A 19,916-nucleotide genomic window follows, 5' to 3' on the forward strand; every position below is an offset into this window, starting at 1 on the left:
ATAAAAAAAAGACTAGATGAAGCCCGTGCGATGCACGGGTCGATCTATTTTTTTTAAAAAAATATTTTTCATATTTATGTGATTACATTTGTTATTTTATTAGTTGTACGTAATATATTATTTTTTTCGTATTTATTTTAAAATATTAGATAAAATTCCTAATCTCAAAAGATAGTATTTCGTATTTAATCAATGTAAATATTAAAATCTCATTGGTCAATTATGCTTATGTGGCACTTGAATTATTTATTGGATATAACTATAATTTATAATCCTACGCGGTTCGTTAACTAATTTTAGGTGGCATAATCCTATTGTAGCGTTTTAAAAATATTAATCCAATGTGGTGCTCTAATAATTTTTTAAAAATAAAAATCCTACATGGCGCTCTAAAATCTCGGGAAAAACTCCCCTTTATATATATATATTAGATTGTGAGAAATAATTAAATAGAAGGTAATGAGTAATGACGTATGTAGCCATTAGGATTACGTATAAGCATTAAATATATTTTTCAAAATAGAATTAAATTGGAAATTCATGACAAAATCACGCGCAGATCGTTATAATTAATGTTAATCTTTTCTTAATATTTCCTTTTTAAGCTTTTTATTATAGCCTTAACGAATCTGTTTATCATTTTCCTTGAATGAAATCAATATGTTTTGGCAAAAATGACAATTGACTACTAATGATCAGTTATGCCGACATTTTTTAAAAATATATTTTTCGATTCTCATTTATTTACAGTATTAGAGATCAGATGGTAGTATGGCTCAATTTAATCAAGTCAATCTCCTTATTAAACTGTAAGGAAATACTCCGTAATAAAGATGCTTAGGTGCTCCTAATACCTTGAACTTTGACTAGTGGCAATAGGCATAGAGGGTGAGATTTGAGCTTGTGACCTTTAAGTTATAAGGCGAATTTCCCTTCTTGCTTGGTATATGAACCAGTACACCACGCCATTTGAAAGTACTGCATACCTACTTAGGGGTTGTTTGGTATAAATTCCGTAAACGGAATGGAAAGGATTTATATAAATAAGGGGAAGGGTAATGATACACGTTACCTTTGATATATGTTTGGTATCTTTATGGAATGGAAACAAATTAAGGAGTTTATGATTGACGAGGGAAACACATTTTGTTTCCACTAGTTTGATAAGGGTAACAAACTAATAGAAATAAAAACACTTATTTGTTTACGTTTCCTACATTACAAATTTTCATACCAAACACCCCCTTAGTGCTATCTTATACGGTAGCACGGTCATACGGAGTATATATTAATATTTTAGTTTTTTGTTTATTATTGTCATATTCCCATGAGAATTGTTTCCAAGGCACACGACCTTTAGCAAGGCAAAGTGGCTAGGCAAATCCAGCTAGTAGAGGATATCATCCAATTAATAGAGGATATCATTCAGTCAATAGAGGATATCAAAAACTTGTTGGACTAACAAAACATTTGGTCAGTCTGAACTGACGCAATACCTTCTCAGACTTATATTGTGTTGGGTTACCATGTTGCTAGTGGTATGGGTCTAGCTAGCTCTGAGTCATGTACACTTGACACGGTAAATAACTTGACTTAACCCAACCATCTTTAAAGATTATTATCAAGCCAAAAAGATAAGATACAAGATATGTAGAGCTCTAATGCTCTATAGTCAAGATACAAGATGTTTAGATCTCTGTATAATGACAAATAATTATACAATAATTATTTATATTGTCCTTTTGTTTTTGTGGTTTTAATTTCTATCCTATTATTTAAGTATTCTCATTATTTGGCTAATTTCAAATGTTCTTAATTGTTTGATTTAATTTATGCGTTTGTGTTTTTATTTATCCCATGTTATGATTTGATTGTTTTTTGAGTTTATTTTTGTTTTTAATCTTCAATATGGACTTGTTTTCAGTATCATTAATCAAATTTTGTCGATTAATTTTGTAAAAAATGCCTTATTTCTCCTTACTGCCAATTGAACCAAACAAAAATCAAAATCAAAACTACAATAGATCAATAAATCATCATGGAAAGCTACATGAAATAAAAAGATAATGTAAAAGAGGACGTAGATAATTGTGAAATTTAATATAGATCAATTATAATTTTATTACTCGTACTAGTAGTTTAGTAATAAGTAAAAGTATGTTTTTCCATCCAATTAGCATATGTTCGCTTTCTTAAAAACAAAATCGATACAATCAATCCCATTAATGATTTCTACAAATATAATAAATAAATAAATATTGATTATCAACTCTAAACAATTGTTTTGGAACCAAGTCAATAACAATTGTATTTATTTGATTAAGTCATATTATAAAAAACAGAAACTAATGAGACTAATTCAAATTTGTCAATAAACAATCCAGTCTCGTGCTCAACTTGTCATTCTATTCATCCTCATTTCCCCGCCAAACAATAAGAAATTGCAATTTGCAACTTTCCACCAAAACACCTAAACTTGTTTCTCGATCAAAACCCCTAATTCTTTCTATGTTGTTATCAACTATAAATTTCTCTGCAACAATTTCAATTTTGCCAAAAAATCTGCTACTTTTTTCTTGGATTTTAATGTTGCCAATTTCATCAAAATGGAGGATTTTCAAACTTTACAAGAGATCCGCTGCGAATCGATTCCAATTTCTTCTGGTTCTGATGCTCCCAGAAATGCTCTTTTCTTTCATCGGTTAGTTTAAATAATCTCCATTTCCTTTTTATTGAACATTTTTGATCAGTTTATAATTGTATGATGTAATTTTTTGTAAATTGGATGAAATTTTGTGTTATATGCTTACAGAATTTGAGTCTGAAGTTTTAATTTGTAAGGTATTGGGAATTAGGGTATTTGAATTTTAGTTCAAATTTATGTTTTATGTATTACTGTGATTACATTAGCAATGTACTACTTTCATGTACTACATTAACAACTACAATTCAAATACCCTATGATTTTGTACAAAGTATTTTTCACAGTTAACAGATGTTTAGCTTACTACAGAATTTCCTCAGAACTTGAAAAGAATTTTACTTCTTCGGTTTGTGTATATTTCATCTTGTATACTACCTCCGTTACATATTATTTGCAAGGATTAGACATTTTTCCTCTCTACTTTATGTCAAATCGTTGCAAACAGTATAATTCTTGAAAGCTAAATTATTACTGTCACTAAAGCTGTAATTAACTTAACACAGGTTTCCAGAACAAGGTACTGATTCTGTTGACCAAGCTGACATACATTATTGTTCTATACACAGCAATGATGTTGCAACTGTACAGTGTATAGAATGTGTTAATAATGGACTGCCTGTCAAACACAGTTATCACTGCTCAAACAAGTGTTTCCGAGATGCATGGAAGAACCATTATTTGCATCATCGTAGTGCAAATGTTAGCAATGCTTGTATCGAGGATAATAAAGCACGGGGAACTCTAAATAGATGTAATTCTTGGCCACCTGGTGATATGGTGTCATGGTTTGATGAAAAGATAGAATTGGTTATACCAACAGGGAGGATGTGGGTTAATAAGTTGGGCCCTTCAAATGCTTTAATACCATCAGCTGATGGTGTTGGCATTAGTTTTAAGCTCCAATCTGAAGCTGCAGTGTGTGCAGATGAGACCTTTGCTGTGACAGACCCTACCATTCAGAGGCTAAATTTGTCGTCTCGTTCTCTTATTTGGCTACCAGATTCACCGAAAACTGAGAAGCATGACCTGACTAAAAAGGTTTCTAAAGCTGGCAATTTCAATGTTCTAACTTATAATATATTGTCCGACATCTATGTTTATGTGGACAAATATCCTTACTGTCCTGAATGGGCTCTAACATGGGAATACCGCCGAAAAAATCTGCTTCGTGAATTGATAAAGTATGATGCAGATATTTTGTGCCTTCAAGAGGTAATGACTCAGATTTTCATGGACATTTGCCATCCTAGTTGTTTATGCTTGATACTGATAAGAGTGTTAGTCATGTCTGCAAAATTTGTCATACTGTATGAAGTGAATAATATCTTTACTTGTATGCAGTACTTGGAAAGGGTGAAAATTGTTATCATATATATTGTGTCTTATGCAGGTTCAGAGTGATCACTTTGAGAATTTCTTCAAGCCAGAGCTAGAAAGTTTTGGCTATTCTGTTGCCTACAAGAAAAAGACTAAAGAGGTATGTTTCCTAATTTGTTGTTTTTACTTCTTGTTATGCTAAAGACTGATCTTTTCTGCTTCTGGCTGGCTGCATTAGGATATTATTGGACTACTCTTAGACTCTTGTGTGCTAAAATGCATTCTTAAGTTTGAATAAGAATATATGTCTAGACTCTGGGGATGATCAATGAATCAACTGGTCAATAACATCTTCTTAAGAGTTAGTGTTGAGTGGCCCTTAGGCTATTCTTATGTCTTTTATTTTATGTATTTTACCCAGGTTTACACAGGTAGTGGTTATACAATTGATGGATGTGCCACTTCTTATGTCTTTTATTTTATGTATTTTACCCAGGTTTACACAGGTAGTGGTTATACAATTGATGGATGTGCCACGTTTTACCGCAATGACATATTTAAGGAGGTTATGTCCTATGAGGTAATGTTGACCTTTTCTAGGGAATTGTGTGGACTTGTAAGGATGTTATGTTTATGATCTTTCCGCCCTTGGTTATAGCTTGAGTACAGCAAGTCTGCATTGTCACTTATGGAAAAACTGGAACCAGGCTTGAGGGATCATGCTAGAGTTCGACTGATAAAGGTCTATAGTCTTATTTTGTTTGTTTGTGAAATCGTGTCGATTTGGAATTTTTTTCCTAAAAATTAGAAAATTTTGTTTTCAGGACAACATAGCTCTTGCTGTCATATTGGAGGTGGTGGGCAATTTTGCGGATAGTGCTGCATCTTTTTCCAGACTGTGTGTGGTGCTGCTCGAATTTCTGTTATTTATTGATTGTGTCGGATACAGTTTGATTATTAGATACCCAATTTTAGGTTGATGACCATATTTTTTGCATTTCCAAGACATTTCTTTCTTTATACGCAGGTTAATACTCACATATATGCTGGTAAGGGATTCCCAGATGTGAAGTTACTCCAGGTATGTTTAGATATTGGTATTATCTCTATAATTCGATGTCGTCCTACAGAACCTTGACTTGAGGATGTTTTTGTACGCAAAGGTTTCTGATCTTGTCAATGAAATAGAAAAGACTATTGACTCAAAGATGCCTCTCTTTATCTGTGGGGATATGAACTCTTTTCCTGGAAGGTGAGACACCTACATTCAACATGAGGACGAATTGAAATTTACTGACATGGATTTCATGGTGAATAATGGGCTTTCTTGTTTGTATAAGAGTCTTAGCTGACAGTACTTGTTAATATATCTGACTGTGCCCATTCCAGCAGTTGCTAATATTGATCTATTTATTATTTGATCCATGCTTTCATACCTTTCAAAGGTCTAAAACTCTAAACATCTTCTGCGATAAACCTTAATTAGTTAATTTCCATTGTGCTTGTAAAATGCTTGTATGACACTTCTAGTTTGCTACCCATACCTGATTATGAGATAGTGATGAGCTGCTGTTGCATGAGTGCCTTTTTACTGAACAACTTGCTTCCAATTATGAAGTGGATTGTTATTGAACTTAATGCTTGCAAAACTATAAAGTTGCCCTTCCTGCTATCTGTCAGTCTTCAACTGATGACTTAACTTGCAGAAGTTGTAAGTTGTGATGGTACCTTGATGATTTGTTGGTAGCTTTTTAAAGACTGCATAGGTTTAAGTCCAATATGAAGTAAAAAGTGCTTAGTTATTGTGATTGTTTGTGAATTGTCACTGCTCTATATTTAGCAAATTATTGACAGGCTATTTGCTGTAAACTGTGTAAAACGGGAGTGATTATTAATGTTAATTGAGGATAGTTACCCTAAATTATACAATCAATCAATCAATCAAAGCCTTAATCCCATAAGTGGACCAAAAAAAAAAGGAAAGAAAGATTATCTGTGAACTGGAGTTCTCATCAGATGTTAGCAAATTAGCTAGTTACCATTCTCTCCACCTATTACAACTATTTTAAATTGATCAGAAAAAGATCCATTCAAAATCCATTTATATCAATCATGAATATATAGTTTCTCATGATCTGTTTCTTAGAAAAAGATCTGTTGTTGCAGTGATCCTTATGTTCTGCTCACAAAGCATGAGGTGGATATTGCATGTGCAGAGGCACCTGATCCACTATGTATATTTCAGCATCTCAAACTTCACCATTCAATGAAATTGGTAACTTCAGATTGATATTCTTGTATCTTTTTATGACTTTTGACACTATACCTCAATTCTTGTATGTATGCCGTTTTTGTAGTACTAATGTTGTGCCTGATGGTACTGATTAGCTGCTGCATTTCTCTTTATCCCAAAAAATTTTCACCTATAAATATATTTTGTTACAGTGAGTACTTCATTGCAGGCCAGTGCATATGCGTCAGCATTTCTCAAGCCTCTCAATGATAATAAAAGAAGAAGGATGAAAATGAAGCATTCTAAAACAGGGGAGCCTCTTTTCACCAGTTTGACACCTATTTATGGTAGCACCTTGGATTATATCTTTTACACAGGTATTCTTTCATGTTATGCCTTTGTCGCATTGTTTGCCAAGGTCTAAATTTGTTTTGTTCCCCTTCCTGCTATTAACAAAGTCATCTTTTCTTGATTCTTGGAAGGGGTAAGGTTGTGTGATTCCTTTACTTCCAAACCCTGCCATTTTTTTTTCAGGAGCCTTATCCAATGGATTGATGGTATAGATTGTTATCTTCTTCAAGGATCGTAACTTTTCACAACCTCATAATCCACTTTATTATAAACATCACCTTTCTATAGACTGTGCATGTTTTCATTTGGGAGCACATAATCATAGTTTTACCTCAGGAATGTTGTTGCTAGTCAAAGAATTTGCTGCTGAATGATGTTCTTGGACCTGTCTGTCATTCATTGGTTTCTAAACTCACTCTACCACAGGCGTGCACTGCCATGTGCTAACCTACCTACATTTCAACCTCATTAATAACATTAAACTGTAATAAATTGCTGCTGTCTGATGTATTCATCAACTTGCATTTACTTCTGCTTTATAAAATAGTTTTAGTTGATTCTATATTTTGTTCTTATAGTGGATAGCTTGGAAGTTGAAGGCCTCTTGGAGCTCCCTGAATTTGAGAGTGTGGGTAGAGCGCTTCCCTCCCCTTTCTGGTCATCAGATCATATTGCGCTCATGGGAAGTTTTCGAATTACAAGACCGTTTCTTGGGTGAAATTGCAAGGTGCATATGATGGTATGTTTAGAAATATTATATATTGTGGACTTTGTGGTTCATAAAATTGCAATACAACATCTGGTAAAGATCTCATCATGGAAGTTGTGTTATGAATGTATTATTATTACGTGTTTCACATTGAACATTGAAGGCTTTAGTAGTGCTCTCCACTAGCCAAGTGATGGACTTGTTGTCTTAAAACATTGGCGATATTTTACAAAAACCACATATTCATTTGGTGTTTCTGATGTTTCCCATTTGGCATTTAAAGACCATCTGATGTAGTTCACTAGTTCAGATATCTTATGATGATGATAGTATTCTCCTAAATCAATCATTTTCACTCTACTTATTTCAGAGACTTTTTTAGAGAGAGAAAAAGAGGAAGAAGGAAAAACCTGGCCGAGAGAGAAAGAGGAAGAAGGAGAAACCTGGCTTCGGATGCAAGTTTTGAGGGAGGAAAGCAGCAGAGCAGCTTTGGCACAGCTTGTGGCGTTGAGAGAGACTGCATTCCTCCTGCCATCATCCTCCATTTCCCCTTTGTTATTCTCTTTTCTCTTAGGCTCTGTTTGTTTTGACGGAAAATGATTTTGAGAAATGATTTACCCATTTTCCATTGTTTGGTTAGTAAATGATGGAAAACATTATTCACAAAGGTGGAAAATAGTTCTCCCAAAAGTGGAAAATGTATGTTTTCCTTTTGAAACGAAGGTATGCTACGATTTCCTCGTTATCCCTTACATCTCTTCTCATCCATCTTCTAGTTCTCCCTTCCACTTTTATTTCCCAATTTCTCTACAAACTTTCTTGTAAGGATACAAACAAAGGAAAACTTTGTTTGACAATTGTGCTTTCCCTTGAAAATTATTTTCCATGGAAAATCATTTCTTAAACAAATGTTTTCTATTAAAATAAGGAAAATGACAAACATAGCCCTTAAGAAGCTCAAAAAGGAAATATTGAAGAAAGATTAAAAATAATTACATCGATTTGCGAGTGATTTTGTCATAAATTCCCAACTTAATTCCATTTTGGGAAATATATTTAATGCTTATACATAGACTAAGGGTTACATATATCATTATTCTTAAAACAAACGTATCCTCATTATTTCTTCTTGGAAGTTTGCAAAAGTAGGACCGCCTAAATTTTTGATTGAGAAACTTTATTAAGCCATTATGTACGTGATTATAATTACTTTGTTTACAATAATTTACTTTGTATTGAGTAATAAAATAAATATTCACAATCTTTAATTTTGTACATAGCTTGGACAAATACTTGTATTAGTATACACGGTCACTATATAATTATTAAATTATTAAGCATATTACTAATACCTCTTTATTGCACATAATAAGAAATGGGGTATTATAAAAGTCATTGTTTTTTCCAATAGGAATTTATTGATAATGAAGTTATAAAGTATTATAACTTTATATTTCGTTGGTATTGTTTGTAAGTGACGTCTAACTATCTTTCATTAATGAAATCATTTTCTTCTTATAAAAAAAATAAAAGAAAAATAGACCGAATTCGATCTCATCAACGGACCCAAATAAAAATTGTTTGTTTTTGGACCGTCCGAACCCGTAGTTTTTTTCCGACAGTGAATAACCAATTAACCAGCTTTGCTCTCAACTTCTCAGAATCTCCCATTCTCCCCTCATTTCCCCGCCAACACTAAACCACTGCAAATAGCCGAATTTCTCCTGGATTTTAAACCCCTTAATCCTTTCAATCATGTTACCAACTAGTATAAATGTCACTGCAACAATTTCTCCAATTTCACAAAAATTTCTTCCATCTTCTTCTTGGATATTAATCTTGCCAATTTCATCTAAATTCCTTCTATTCAATCATCAAACATCAATTTTCCTTCAATTCAATCATCAAAATGGCTAATCAATCTTCTGCTTCTGGTGGTCCAGGAGAATTCTATAATGGGTTAGTTCCCTTTAAATAATCTTCACTTCTTTGTTTTTGAGCAATTTTGATCAGTTTATTTTATAATGTATGCTGTAGTTTTAAGTGAATTTGATTAAATAATGTGTTATATGGTTAAAGAATTTGAGTTCTAACTTCTGAAGTTTTGGGAATTAGGGTCTTTGAAATTTTGATTAGTTTATTTGCGTTTATTATCATAATGTATGCTGCAATTTCCGGTAAATTTGATTAAATTTTGTGTTATATGCTTCAAGAATTTGAGTTGTAACTTCTGAAGTTTTTGGAATTAAGGTATTTGAATTGTAGTTCAGCTTTCTGTTTTATGGAGTACTGTGATTGAATTAACAATGTACTACTTTTTCATGAACTAGCAATAGAAACCGTTGAGAACTCAAGAAGTGTTGGTATTTTTACTTTTTTTATGATGAGTGAGGTCGAGACTCGAGAGTAAGAGATTTATTAAATATTTCGTGTAACGGGTACGAATTTAAAAGGTTGGTATGAAGTGGTAACTATTCAAGAAAATGGAGGTAGTAATTTTCCTGAATTCCTCAAAGATTGTGGAATAGGGTTACTGCAAACTGTTTGTTAAACATGAAGGAAAATAAATTAAATGTGTACTCAATAGTGTCCCTCCATCAATCTAATAGGTCATGTTAAGTACTTGATCGAGTTCCTTAAGTTGAATTATGAAGTGGGATAAAAGGGAATATTACTTTCTTAAAAGTATGAATTTATTAATATTACACAAAGTCAATATTTATTGTATATACAGTTAGGATATAATCATTCATATGAATTTTGGACAGTTCTCTTCATCTATTTTTATAGGAATACGAAGTATGTGATTGTGAATATAATTTGAAATGGGCAAAAAATTAACTGCCCTTTGTTTCATATTTTAGTTGGGCTAGTTTTTCAAATTTTCTTTATTCCCTCCATCTTGTTTTATTCTGAAATTTGGTTGTTATTGTCACTAAAGCTGCAATTAACTATACACAGGCTTCAAAAAGAAGGTACTGATACCGTTATCGAACCTTATTGTTCTATACACAGCAATGATAAAGCAACTGTATGTTGTATAGAATGTAAAAAAAAAAAGCCTGTTGAACACAGTTATCATTGCTCAAAAAAGTGTTTCCTAGATGCATGGAAGTATCATAATTTGCGTCATCATAATGCTGTACCAACTGGGAGGATGTGGGCTTTAATGCCATCAACTGATGGTGTTGGCTTTAGTTTTAAGCTCCAATCTACTAGCCCACACCATGTACAAACTGCAGTGTGTGCAGAAGAGACCTTTGTGGAAGACCCTGCCATTCAGAGGCTAAACTTGCCGTATTGTTCTCTTATTTGGCTACCAGATTCACTGAATACTGAGCAGCATGGCCTTACTGAAAAGTTTTCTAAAGTTGGCAATTTTACTGTTCTAACTTGTAACATTTTGTCCCTCCTCTGTGTTAATGTGAACACACATTTTTACTGTTCTGAATGGGCTCTAACACGGGAATACCGCCGGAAATATCTGCTTGGTGAATTGAAACAATATGATGCAGATATTATGTGCCTTCAAGAGGTAATGGCTCACAGATTGTCATGGACATTTGTTATCCTTCTTGTTTATGCTTGATATACCTGTTACCCTATTAGTCGTATTGCAAAATTTGTCATATATGAAGTGAATAATTGCTACGGTGAATATTTATATTTATTTATTTTATCATAAACTAAGATCATTGAATTTATATATTGTGTCTTTAACAGGTTCCGAGCGATCACTTTGAGAATTTCTTCAAGCCAGAGCTAGAGAAAGTTGGCTATTCTGTTGCCTACAAGAAAAAGACTACAGGGGTATATTTCCAATTTTGTTGTTTTTCTTTGCATGCTAAAGACTCTGGTCTTTTCTGCTTCTGGCTGGCAACATGCGAAAATAATTGGACCACTCTTACTCTTGTGTGCAACTATTCATTCCTCAGTTGGAATGAGAATATGTATAGGCTTTGGGGAAGATAGATGAATCAACTGGTCAATAATATACTAATGCTATTCTCATGTCTTTTATTTTATGAATGTTGCCCAGCTATACACGCATACGTTGGATAGTGATTATACATTTGATGGATGTGCCACGTTTTATCGCAATGCTATATTTAAGGAGGTTAAATCATATGAGGTAACGTAAAGATGTTCCAGGGGCTTTTGTTGATTTATAAGGATGTTTATACATTTTTTTTATATGATAATTTTCTCTTGGTTATAGCCTGAGTTCAGTCAATCTACATTATCGCTGATCAACAAACTAGAACCGAGTTTGAGGAGAGATGCAGAAAAGCGTCTGATAAAGGTTTATATTCATATTTTGTTTGCTAAATTGTGTGGAGCTGGATTTTTTTTCCTCGTAATCATTGTTTCTTTTTGAATTTTTCTTTGGCAGGGCAATGTAGCTCTTGTTGTCATATTGGAGGTGGTGGGCAATTTTGCTAAGAGTGCTGCATCTTCTTCTAGACTCTGTGCTGCATCCTCTTCTAGACTCTGTGTGGTGCTGTTCAAATTTATATTACTCATTGTTTGTGTTAGATGCTGTTTGATTATTAGATGCCCAATGTAGGTTAATGATCATGTTTCCAACAGATTACTTTCTTAATATGCAGGTTAATACTCACATATTTGCTGATGTGAATTTCGCTGACGTGAAGTTGCTCCAGGTAGATTTAGATTTTGGCATTATATCTATATTTTGATGTTGGGATACAGAACCTTGACTTTGGGATCTTTTTGTATGCAAAGGTTTCTGATCTTGTCAATGCGATAGAATTGAGCCAAAAGACTATTGACCCAAGAATGCCTCTCTTTATCTGTGGGGATATGAACTCTATTCCTGGAAGGTGAGCCACCTAAATTCAGCACGAGGACTAGATTTTGAATTTTGTTGACATGAATTTCATGGTGTATACTGGGCTTTCTTGTTTGTATATTAGTCTTAGCTGACAATACTTGTCGATATATCTAATGGTGCCTATTCCAGCAGTTGTTAAGTTTGTTTATGGAGAATATTTAGTCTTGAATCTCATGTTGAACTACTATTTATATGATCCATGCTTTTAACAATCCAACATCTTTTGCACTATATCTTATTTTCCATTGTGCTTAAAAAATGCTTGTATGATACAACTAGTCTGCCACCAGTCCCTGATTATGTGATAGTTATGAGTTGCTGTACATGAGTGGGTATTTACTGAACTTCTTGCTTCCAATTTTAAAGTGGATTTGTTATAGAATCTCTTCCTTGCAAGCCTATATAGTTGCCCTTCCTGCTATCTTTCAGACCTCAACTGATGAGTTAATTGGCAGAAGTAGTTGTGAGTTTTGATGGGACCTTTATGATTTTTGGTAGCTTGTAAAAGACTGCATAGGCTTTAACTCTGACAAGGAGAAAAAGGGCTTAGTTACAGTGATTGTTTGTGAATCGTTACTGCTCTACATTGAGCAAAAAATAGATAAAATAATTAGCTTCTCTTGGGTGCTTGGCTCATTGGTAGTATATAGTGTAAATGGGAGTGAATTTTAAAGTTAACTGATGATAGGCACCCTGAATCAAACACCGGACCATTAAAAAAAAGTGAAAGAAAGATTTACTTGTGAATAAGCGTTCTCAGCAGATCTTAGCAAATATAGCTTCTTACCATGCTCTTATTATAGACTTTAGAGCAACTCCAATGGTTGTAGCTAGGGACTTGCTTGCAATTTTCAAAAGTCTCTAGCTACTAGCTTGACCATTAGAGCTAAAAAATACAATTAGCTTGGCCAAGCAAATTAGCTTAGATAAGCTAATTTGCTTGACAAAAAAGTTTCCAAAATTATTGGAGATTAAAATATAAAAATAATTAAATTTCTATGGCTAATTGAGAAAATCAAGCTTATCTAATTAGCAAGCTAGTAGCTAACCATTGAGGCACAAAATAGCTATAAAGAAAGTTAGCTTGAAATCATATGTGGCATGACAAGCTAATTTAACAATTAGCTTACCATTGAAGTTGCTCTTACAGCTATAATCAAATTGAATAGAAGTTCTATTTAGAAACAATTTATTCTCATGATCTGTTTCTTAGGAAAATATCTGTTTTTGCAGTGATCCTTACGTTCTGCTCACAGAGCATGGGGTGAATGTTGCATGTGCACAGGCACTAGACCAACTTCAGCAGCTCAAACTTCAACATTCCATGAATTTGGTAACTTCATATTCGGAATCCTTACATTTTTTTAATGACTTTTGACGTAATACTTAATTCTTGTATGGACAACATATGTGTAGTAGTTGTGAATCTTGTGATGCTTCTGAAGGTAGTATATTACTGATTAGCTGTTGCATTTCTCTTCTATCCCAAATATTTCTCTCCTATAATTATACTGTTAGTGGGTACTTCATTGCAGGCAAGTGCATATGTGTCAATGATACCAAAGGACGAAGGACGAAGCATGAAAATGAAGCATTCAGTAACAGGGGAACCTTTTTTCACCAATTTGTCACGTGCTTTCACCTATTCGTCACTTTTTGGTGGTACTACTTTGGATTATATCCTTTACTCAGGTATTGTTTCAAATTATGCCTTAGTCACATTGTTCGCCAGGATCTACCTTTCTATGTTTTCCCCTTCTCGCTGTTTACAGTCATGTCAGTCATCTTTTCTTGATTCTTAAAAGGGATAAGGTTAGTGTTTTTTCTAATATTCCAGACCCTGCCAATCTTCCATGGAGGAGCCTTATCCAATGGGTTGATGGTATAGATTGTAATTATCTTCTACATCGTTCCCGTCAAAAAAAATAAAAAATAAATAGATTGTGGGTTTCTCAACCTCGAATCTGCTTTCTTATAAAGATCACCTTACTTTAGACTGCACGTGACATTTTGGAGTAGATAATCATAATTCTGTACCTGAGGAATGTTGTTGCTATGTGGTTATGTTGATTGGTAGTTGCTAGTAAAAAAATTTCCTGCTGAATGATTTGTTTCACCTATATGTTTGTTCTTCATTGATTTGTAAACTCGCTCTATTATAGGCATGTCATGTGCTAGCCTAGCTACGCTTTTCTTATGCCTAGCAGTTAAGCACCATATTTATGTAAATTTTATACTGTTAAGTCATCATGTTTTAAATTGTAATTAAATGCCATGGCTGTCTGATTTATTCATCAACTTGCATTTACTTATGCTTTAAAAAAATAGTTTCAATTCTGATTTTGATTGTTTTTACAGCGGATAGCTTGGAAATTGAAGGCCTCTTGGAGCCCCCTGACTTTGAGAGTGTGGGTAGATCGCTTCCCTCCCCTTTGTGGTCATCAGACCATGTTGCACTCACGGGAAGTTTTAAAATTACAAGACCGTTTCTTGGGTGAAATCGCAAGGTTCATATGATGGTATGTCTAGAAATATTATATATTCTGGTTCATAAAATTGCACTAAAACATCTAGTAAAGATCTCATCATGGAAGTTGTGTTATGAATGTATTATTATTACATGTGTTTCAACGTTGAAGGCTTTTGTAGTGCTCTCCACTAGCCTAGTGATGGATTTGTGATCTTGTAACATTGGCGATATCCTAGATAAGCCACACAATTATCTTGTGTCTGTGATGTTTCCCAATTGTCTGATTATGAAAGTGATCTCTGTTTATTAGAGGTTACATAAGCTAGAATTCAGAGAGAGGAAGAATTAAAGTATGACGACATGTATTTAGCGTAGATCATTAGCAAGTAAGTACAAAGACATGTGATAAAGGGGAATCAAGAAAGGAAGTAAGGATGAAATTTGAGAGGAAAAATAAATTTCAGTCGAAAGGCTATTTCAGTTAATAACGTTAAGTGATGCTGTGAGGTGATAATAACCATTTGCTGTATTATATTTATTTTCCGGGCTTTCTTGTTGGATTTGAAAAAATTATGTATATCTTGAAGCCAGTTTGAGCAATTCACAAATGAGTGCTTAAGTCCATTAGGTTTCTATCAAAAAAAAAAAAAAAAAGTCTATTAGGTGATGTATTGTTGATACCTTTACATGTCACATGATAAGGTTATATAGGATTGTCATAATATAATTTATGATCCAGATAATACCACATAAAACCCCCTCTTTACTTATGTATTTATATTATTGAATAGTTTCTATCAAATTAATTTCATCTTCATATTATTTATTTGGAGAGCCATGCTTTGATTTAGTACGAGAAATTTTGAAAGATTTTATTTTTATATAAATTTAGTTGGAATGAACCTCTCAGTTGTTAGTTTGATGTTTTGGTGGACAATTAGCTATGAAAACCTGGACTAAAATTTTCAAAAATTGAATATGAAGTATAGTAAATTTGTATGCCAATTCAGTCAAAGATGTTGGGATGAGAATAAATTTTATCCTTTAAATACGCATTTTCTTCTCTGGTTGTTCAAGACATTACCTTGTGCAATTATTTTTAACTCAAGAGTGATATTTTTTAGCAGTATTTTATGTACTTTTACCTGAGTTTGATGCATTGTATTTCTGTTTGAAAAAGTCTTGATTTGAAAATCTAAGTAGTTAATTCTTCCTCAATCAGCCATGATTTTGTTGAGAACATATAGTGCAAAACCTATAGCCTTTGTGGCTGTGCTTGAGGCCTGGATCTTGGGAATTACTCGAGAACATATAGTGCATAACCTATAACGTGACAACATTTAGTTCATGTAGACGAGCTTCTCCAAATCTTATTACTCGAGCGTTTTACTTATAGAGGCCACTTCAAGCAAGGTAAGTTGATTATGGTAATTAGAACATGAAGGAAAATGGTGGAAGTTAGAAGTCCTGTTTTATCCAAAGAAAGATCGGCATTTACGGAAAAACGTGCATATCCTTGATGGCTTGATTGTTGAGACATAAATGCAAGAGTAGCTTGATATAAGTTTTTGCAGAAAATACTGATGAGTATTAGTATTCCAAGCAAGCAAAATGTTAGAGGTCATTAAATTGAATAACTAGTCTGGAGTTTGGGCTTTAAATGAAAACCTTGGCTGCGTATCCAATAGTAAATGAACTTCCCTCCTACCTGGTAGTGACCCAGCCTTTATTTGTGGGTAGCTCTCCTTATCTATTTCTCTTTCTTTTTTTAAGTGACAAGTGGGAATTAAAATTGAGTCTATGACTATATTTATTCAATTAAGCTTATCATCTCTTTCCTGTCCCATTTAGATATTAATAATTTATTTAATTTGCATGATGCACGCAATCTCTATCTCTTTGTGGTTTAGTCTCGTGCAAAATACTTCCTTCATTCACTTTTAGTTGCAACAATGTAACCAAAAAAAAAAAAAACCCTAACATTTTAGTCAAATGGTTTGCAACAAAAAGTGAACAAAGGAAGTATTAAGGCTATAGTTGTTGTCTTATATTATACGAAGTATGAGCATGACTGCAGGAGTGCATGCCCTGTCAAAAAAAGAAATATATATACTTCATGTTTTCCGTATTACTATTCGACGACTATTTTCTCTTGTTATATTTTGGGACAATTTTTTAAGAAGATACTTATGGGAGAGTACTTTTGAAGATAAATTGCTAATAGCACCAATTTTATATATTGTCAGGGAGGATGTGTTTGGCATGGCTTTTAAGGCTAGCAAATGGAGTTCTGAACTAGCTGCGATGTTTGGCATTAGCTAATGGGAGTATCTTAGCTCAAAACACCATTTTATTGACTTAGACTTGCATGATGCTGTACAAACCCTAGCTTCAACTTCATTATGATTCATTGAGCAGATGAGCACCCTGCCACTTTGTGAAACTCTGTTCAAATTTCTAATACTTCGTAAGTTCATAATAGAAAATGAAAGATCCAACCTCAGGCTTTTCGTAAGCTATTTGATTTCAGATCAGATAATTTCAGCATGGTTATCTGTTGTTATTAGCAAGATCATATTAGGCTTGTTCATTTGTTGTGTCTGCAGTTCTCTTGATCAATTGCTGAAGCCTTTTCTGTTAGTCATGTTGTTTTACTTGTTAAGGGCTTAAGGCTAGGTTGCCTTGTAGGCTTTCGAAGACTAGTGTAGAACCCTCCATCATAAATAGACCTCCCCAGCACTTGAATTGGTGTCTAATTCGGCTAAGAGCTCATGCTACACAATTTCCCTGGTTTTATCTATCGTCAGGGAATGCTAAGTGGTTTTTTTGCTTAGATGTAGGAAGTAATATTGTCTTCACATTTGCAATCTCTAGGAAGTTCTACTTCCTTTAAAGAGTAGAAAACTACGAAGATTTAATTACCTAGAGGCGACTAGATGAGTAACTTCCCCTGCTTTGTGTGAAGCAGAGAAGAAGTTGCACTTCATGTGTTCTTGACTTCTTGTCAACAAAATACGGAGTAATTCAATAAGTTTAGTTTTATGTCAACCAAAAGACCGCTAAGTTGCTACGATGAATATAGGTCATAAATTCCCTCCATAAATCATGCATTTATTTCATTTAGGTATAAATTTGATCATTAGCTGCTATTATTATTATTAACCCTGCCCCTCAGTATTGAATAGGTCTACAGTTCAAAGCATGAATGTTCAGTTTGCATATATTAGTGCTAGGACTGTGAATCAAGATCATAAATATAATAACTTAGCCAGTAAAAACATACAAGTAAATTTCTGTAACTTATAGTAGCTAGAAATCTGTAAGTACGACACTTGAACATGTACCTTCGCTCCTTTAATTAAATTAAAGGATGATCATCATACACTCACCGCCCTTGAGGCAAAACAGAGCGTAAATTTACGCATAGTTTTGTTTAAGAGGGACATGCATATAAAGTTTCACTCTCATTCATTCAGTTTTCAGGTAAGTGTTTGGTGAATGTTTACATCTAATGTCATGAATGTTGTTAGCTAGGTGGAAGTTGGGTGTATTAATAAACGATGATTACTATTTTTCCCTTTTTTAGGGAAGAAACAATTACGGTTGATATGTAGTACATTTATTTTTTATGATGAGAAAGTACCATAAGACAAGACTAGTAAGACTATTGGTAGCCCATGACTTTGTGTATTTACATGTTTTTATGATCAATGCAATAGTAATTAAATTTTCATGCTTTAACTATGCTAAATTTATTTGAATATATTGATTGAGATGGCTCCCCCTTTTATTTTTAGTATCCTTCATATTATTTACACAAATTAAACTCATAGTTTGACCATTTCGAGTTGAGAGAATGATGATTAAATTTGACATGATTGTTGCTAATGATCTTTATATTTTTTTTGCAGCATACTAAACAATATTATTGATATTATTATTATTATTATTGGCCTAAATAGCTATTAACACTCAACCTTATGATCATTAATTCATATGTTGTTGTGACTAATAAAAATTAACAAGAGAGGCTAAGTCTTGGCTTGAACAGGTCAAGAGGACTCTGGCATGGAGGGTGCACATATTTGCAGTTGGGACATGTAGGTGAGGATTTGCACAGCATCACCAGCATATGGCACCGTTTGCAAGCGGTTGCAACCATCTCCTCTGCATCTTCTGCTGTTTCGACATCGATAGTGTTCGTCTTTCCGACAGTGCTCAGACTCCTGAACAGATTAGGAGAAGCCGACGACGGTGGTGGTGAGTGGCTAGACTTCTTCTTGATCATCGTAGTTGTGTTTTTTTCTGATGTTGATTTTGAGATATTATGGTTGAGTGAACCACAAGGCAGGTTTAGCTCAAGGTCTAAGCTCATGTGACTCTCTTTAGGACTTGATGGTTCTGAGCTTTCCCTTGGATCTCTCTGTGTTCTTTTTTGTGTTCTTGTGTTGTAGAAGTGTATTTCCCCTGACTGCATGCAATACATAGACTGTTTAGAATTTAAAAAAAAAAAAAATTCAAAATTTGACGAATTATGTTCTAATAGTTGAACTGATATGATATTTAGAATAAGTACGAAAAAAAGAACTAACAGTTAGCCAAATAGCCTTATCACGGGAAAATTTACCTGCATATCAAGGCACCGTTGCCATTCAGATGGCAACGGTGTCTCCAGGTGAAGCTCAATATCAGAGAAAGATTTGGAGGCAAAGGCCGCAACGGCAGTAGCGGCCTTGGGATTCCTCCAATGTTTGTAAGGAAGGATGACCTCCTCCTCATCTTCTGTGTCATTCCACTTCCTTTTCATATTACTCTTGGAGTTGGAGTCATCAGTCGTTTCCGAAATCGGGTTTCGTTGATCGTTTAGTTGAAGGAAAGATGTTTGAAATGATACCATCCTTATGATGTTATTTGTTTCTCTCTTGAAAGAAGTTGAAACACAGTTATCTGGGTGTGTTGGGTGTGAGATAAAGTGGGGGTGTGTGAATGTATTTGGGGCTTAAATAGGGCAAAGGAAGAATCTAAGAGGGCAAATATAAAGGTGGATTTTGGGTGGCCCACATTTAATAAATATTAATACTACGATTTTCTTTAGTCTTAAAACGTTTGGCGTGCTCAACCAAATTGAAGTTGAAGTTGAAGTTGTGTTTTAAATTGAATTAACTGCACTGTATTTTGGGAGCTGCTCATCTTTTAAAGCTTGGATGGCGTAGTCCTAACCAACTCCCTCTTCTCCTCTTCCTAGTCAATATTTATTGATTCCTCCTCACTAAATTG

General features: G+C 33.9%; 2 protein-coding genes, 1 long non-coding RNA gene and 1 pseudogene across 5 annotated transcripts; 3 read left to right on the forward strand and 1 right to left on the reverse strand.

The window, feature by feature from the left end:
* Window positions 1-2,481: 2,481 nt before the first annotated feature.
* LOC145613636 (carbon catabolite repressor protein 4 homolog 1-like) lies at window positions 2,482-7,914 on the forward strand (annotated as a pseudogene). The gene is made up of 12 exons (XR_014107001.1): window positions 2,482-2,701; window positions 3,208-3,916; window positions 4,095-4,181; window positions 4,518-4,601; window positions 4,680-4,763; window positions 4,846-4,926; window positions 5,049-5,102; window positions 5,185-5,273; window positions 6,188-6,296; window positions 6,484-6,631; window positions 7,184-7,344; window positions 7,685-7,914. The product of XR_014107001.1 is annotated as a carbon catabolite repressor protein 4 homolog 1-like (transcript).
* A 1,309-nt stretch (window positions 7,915-9,223) lies between these two features.
* Window positions 9,224-13,629, forward strand: LOC145613637 (carbon catabolite repressor protein 4 homolog 1-like). Its single transcript, XM_081668729.1, has 10 exons — window positions 9,224-9,273; window positions 10,276-10,849; window positions 11,038-11,124; window positions 11,354-11,446; window positions 11,534-11,617; window positions 11,708-11,788; window positions 11,925-11,978; window positions 12,061-12,158; window positions 13,403-13,502; window positions 13,615-13,629. Exons 1-10 carry the CDS (start codon window positions 9,224-9,226, stop codon window positions 13,627-13,629), a joined length of 1,236 nt encoding a protein of 411 aa, XP_081524855.1.
* An 88-nt stretch (window positions 13,630-13,717) lies between these two features.
* LOC145615638 (uncharacterized) lies at window positions 13,718-17,064 on the forward strand. Its single transcript, XR_014107307.1, has 3 exons — window positions 13,718-13,861; window positions 14,528-14,688; window positions 16,886-17,064. It is a non-coding gene; the product is annotated as an uncharacterized LOC145615638 (long non-coding RNA).
* Window positions 17,065-18,138: 1,074 nt separating this feature from the next.
* On the reverse strand, window positions 18,139-19,618 carry LOC145615281 (uncharacterized). Of its 2 annotated transcripts, none has more exons than XM_081670344.1 (2): window positions 19,267-19,618; window positions 18,139-19,110 (listed from the first exon to the last, which is right to left on the reverse strand). In XM_081670344.1, exons 1-2 carry the CDS (start codon window positions 19,534-19,536, stop codon window positions 18,658-18,660), a joined length of 723 nt encoding a protein of 240 aa, XP_081526470.1. In that variant the 5' UTR covers window positions 19,537-19,618; the 3' UTR covers window positions 18,139-18,657. The 2 variants fall into 2 exon arrangements, with proteins under 2 accessions (XP_081526470.1, XP_081526469.1); XM_081670343.1 differs by having other exon boundaries at window positions 18,139-19,128.
* Between the last annotated feature and the right edge of the window lie 298 nt (window positions 19,619-19,916).

The sequence above is a fragment of the Chenopodium album genome, chromosome 25 (genome assembly GCF_948465745.1).
Source record: "Chenopodium album chromosome 25, dcCheAlbu1.1, whole genome shotgun sequence".
In the NCBI taxonomy this organism is placed as follows: Eukaryota; Viridiplantae; Streptophyta; class Magnoliopsida; order Caryophyllales; family Amaranthaceae; genus Chenopodium; species Chenopodium album.

What these genes read in the sequence shown, in the direction of transcription:
- LOC145613637 (XM_081668729.1), top strand. Translation starts at nt 9,224, where the DNA reads ATGGCTAATCAATCTTCTGCTTCTGGTGGTCCAGGAGAATTCTATAAT. An exon ending in AGGAGGTTAAATCATATGAG is followed by an intron (nt 11,447 to 11,533) that starts GTAACGTAAAGA and finishes TCTTGGTTATAG; the next exon opens with CCTGAGTTCAGTCAATCTAC. An exon ending in CTGACGTGAAGTTGCTCCAG is followed by an intron (nt 11,979 to 12,060) that starts GTAGATTTAGAT and finishes TTGTATGCAAAG; the next exon opens with GTTTCTGATCTTGTCAATGC.
- LOC145615281 (XM_081670343.1), bottom strand. Translation starts at nt 19,536, where the DNA reads ATGGTATCATTTCAAACATCTTTCCTTCAACTAAACGATCAACGAAAC. An exon ending in AACGGTGCCTTGATATGCAG is followed by an intron (nt 19,129 to 19,266) that starts GTAAATTTTCCC and finishes AATTCTAAACAG; the next exon opens with TCTATGTATTGCATGCAGTC.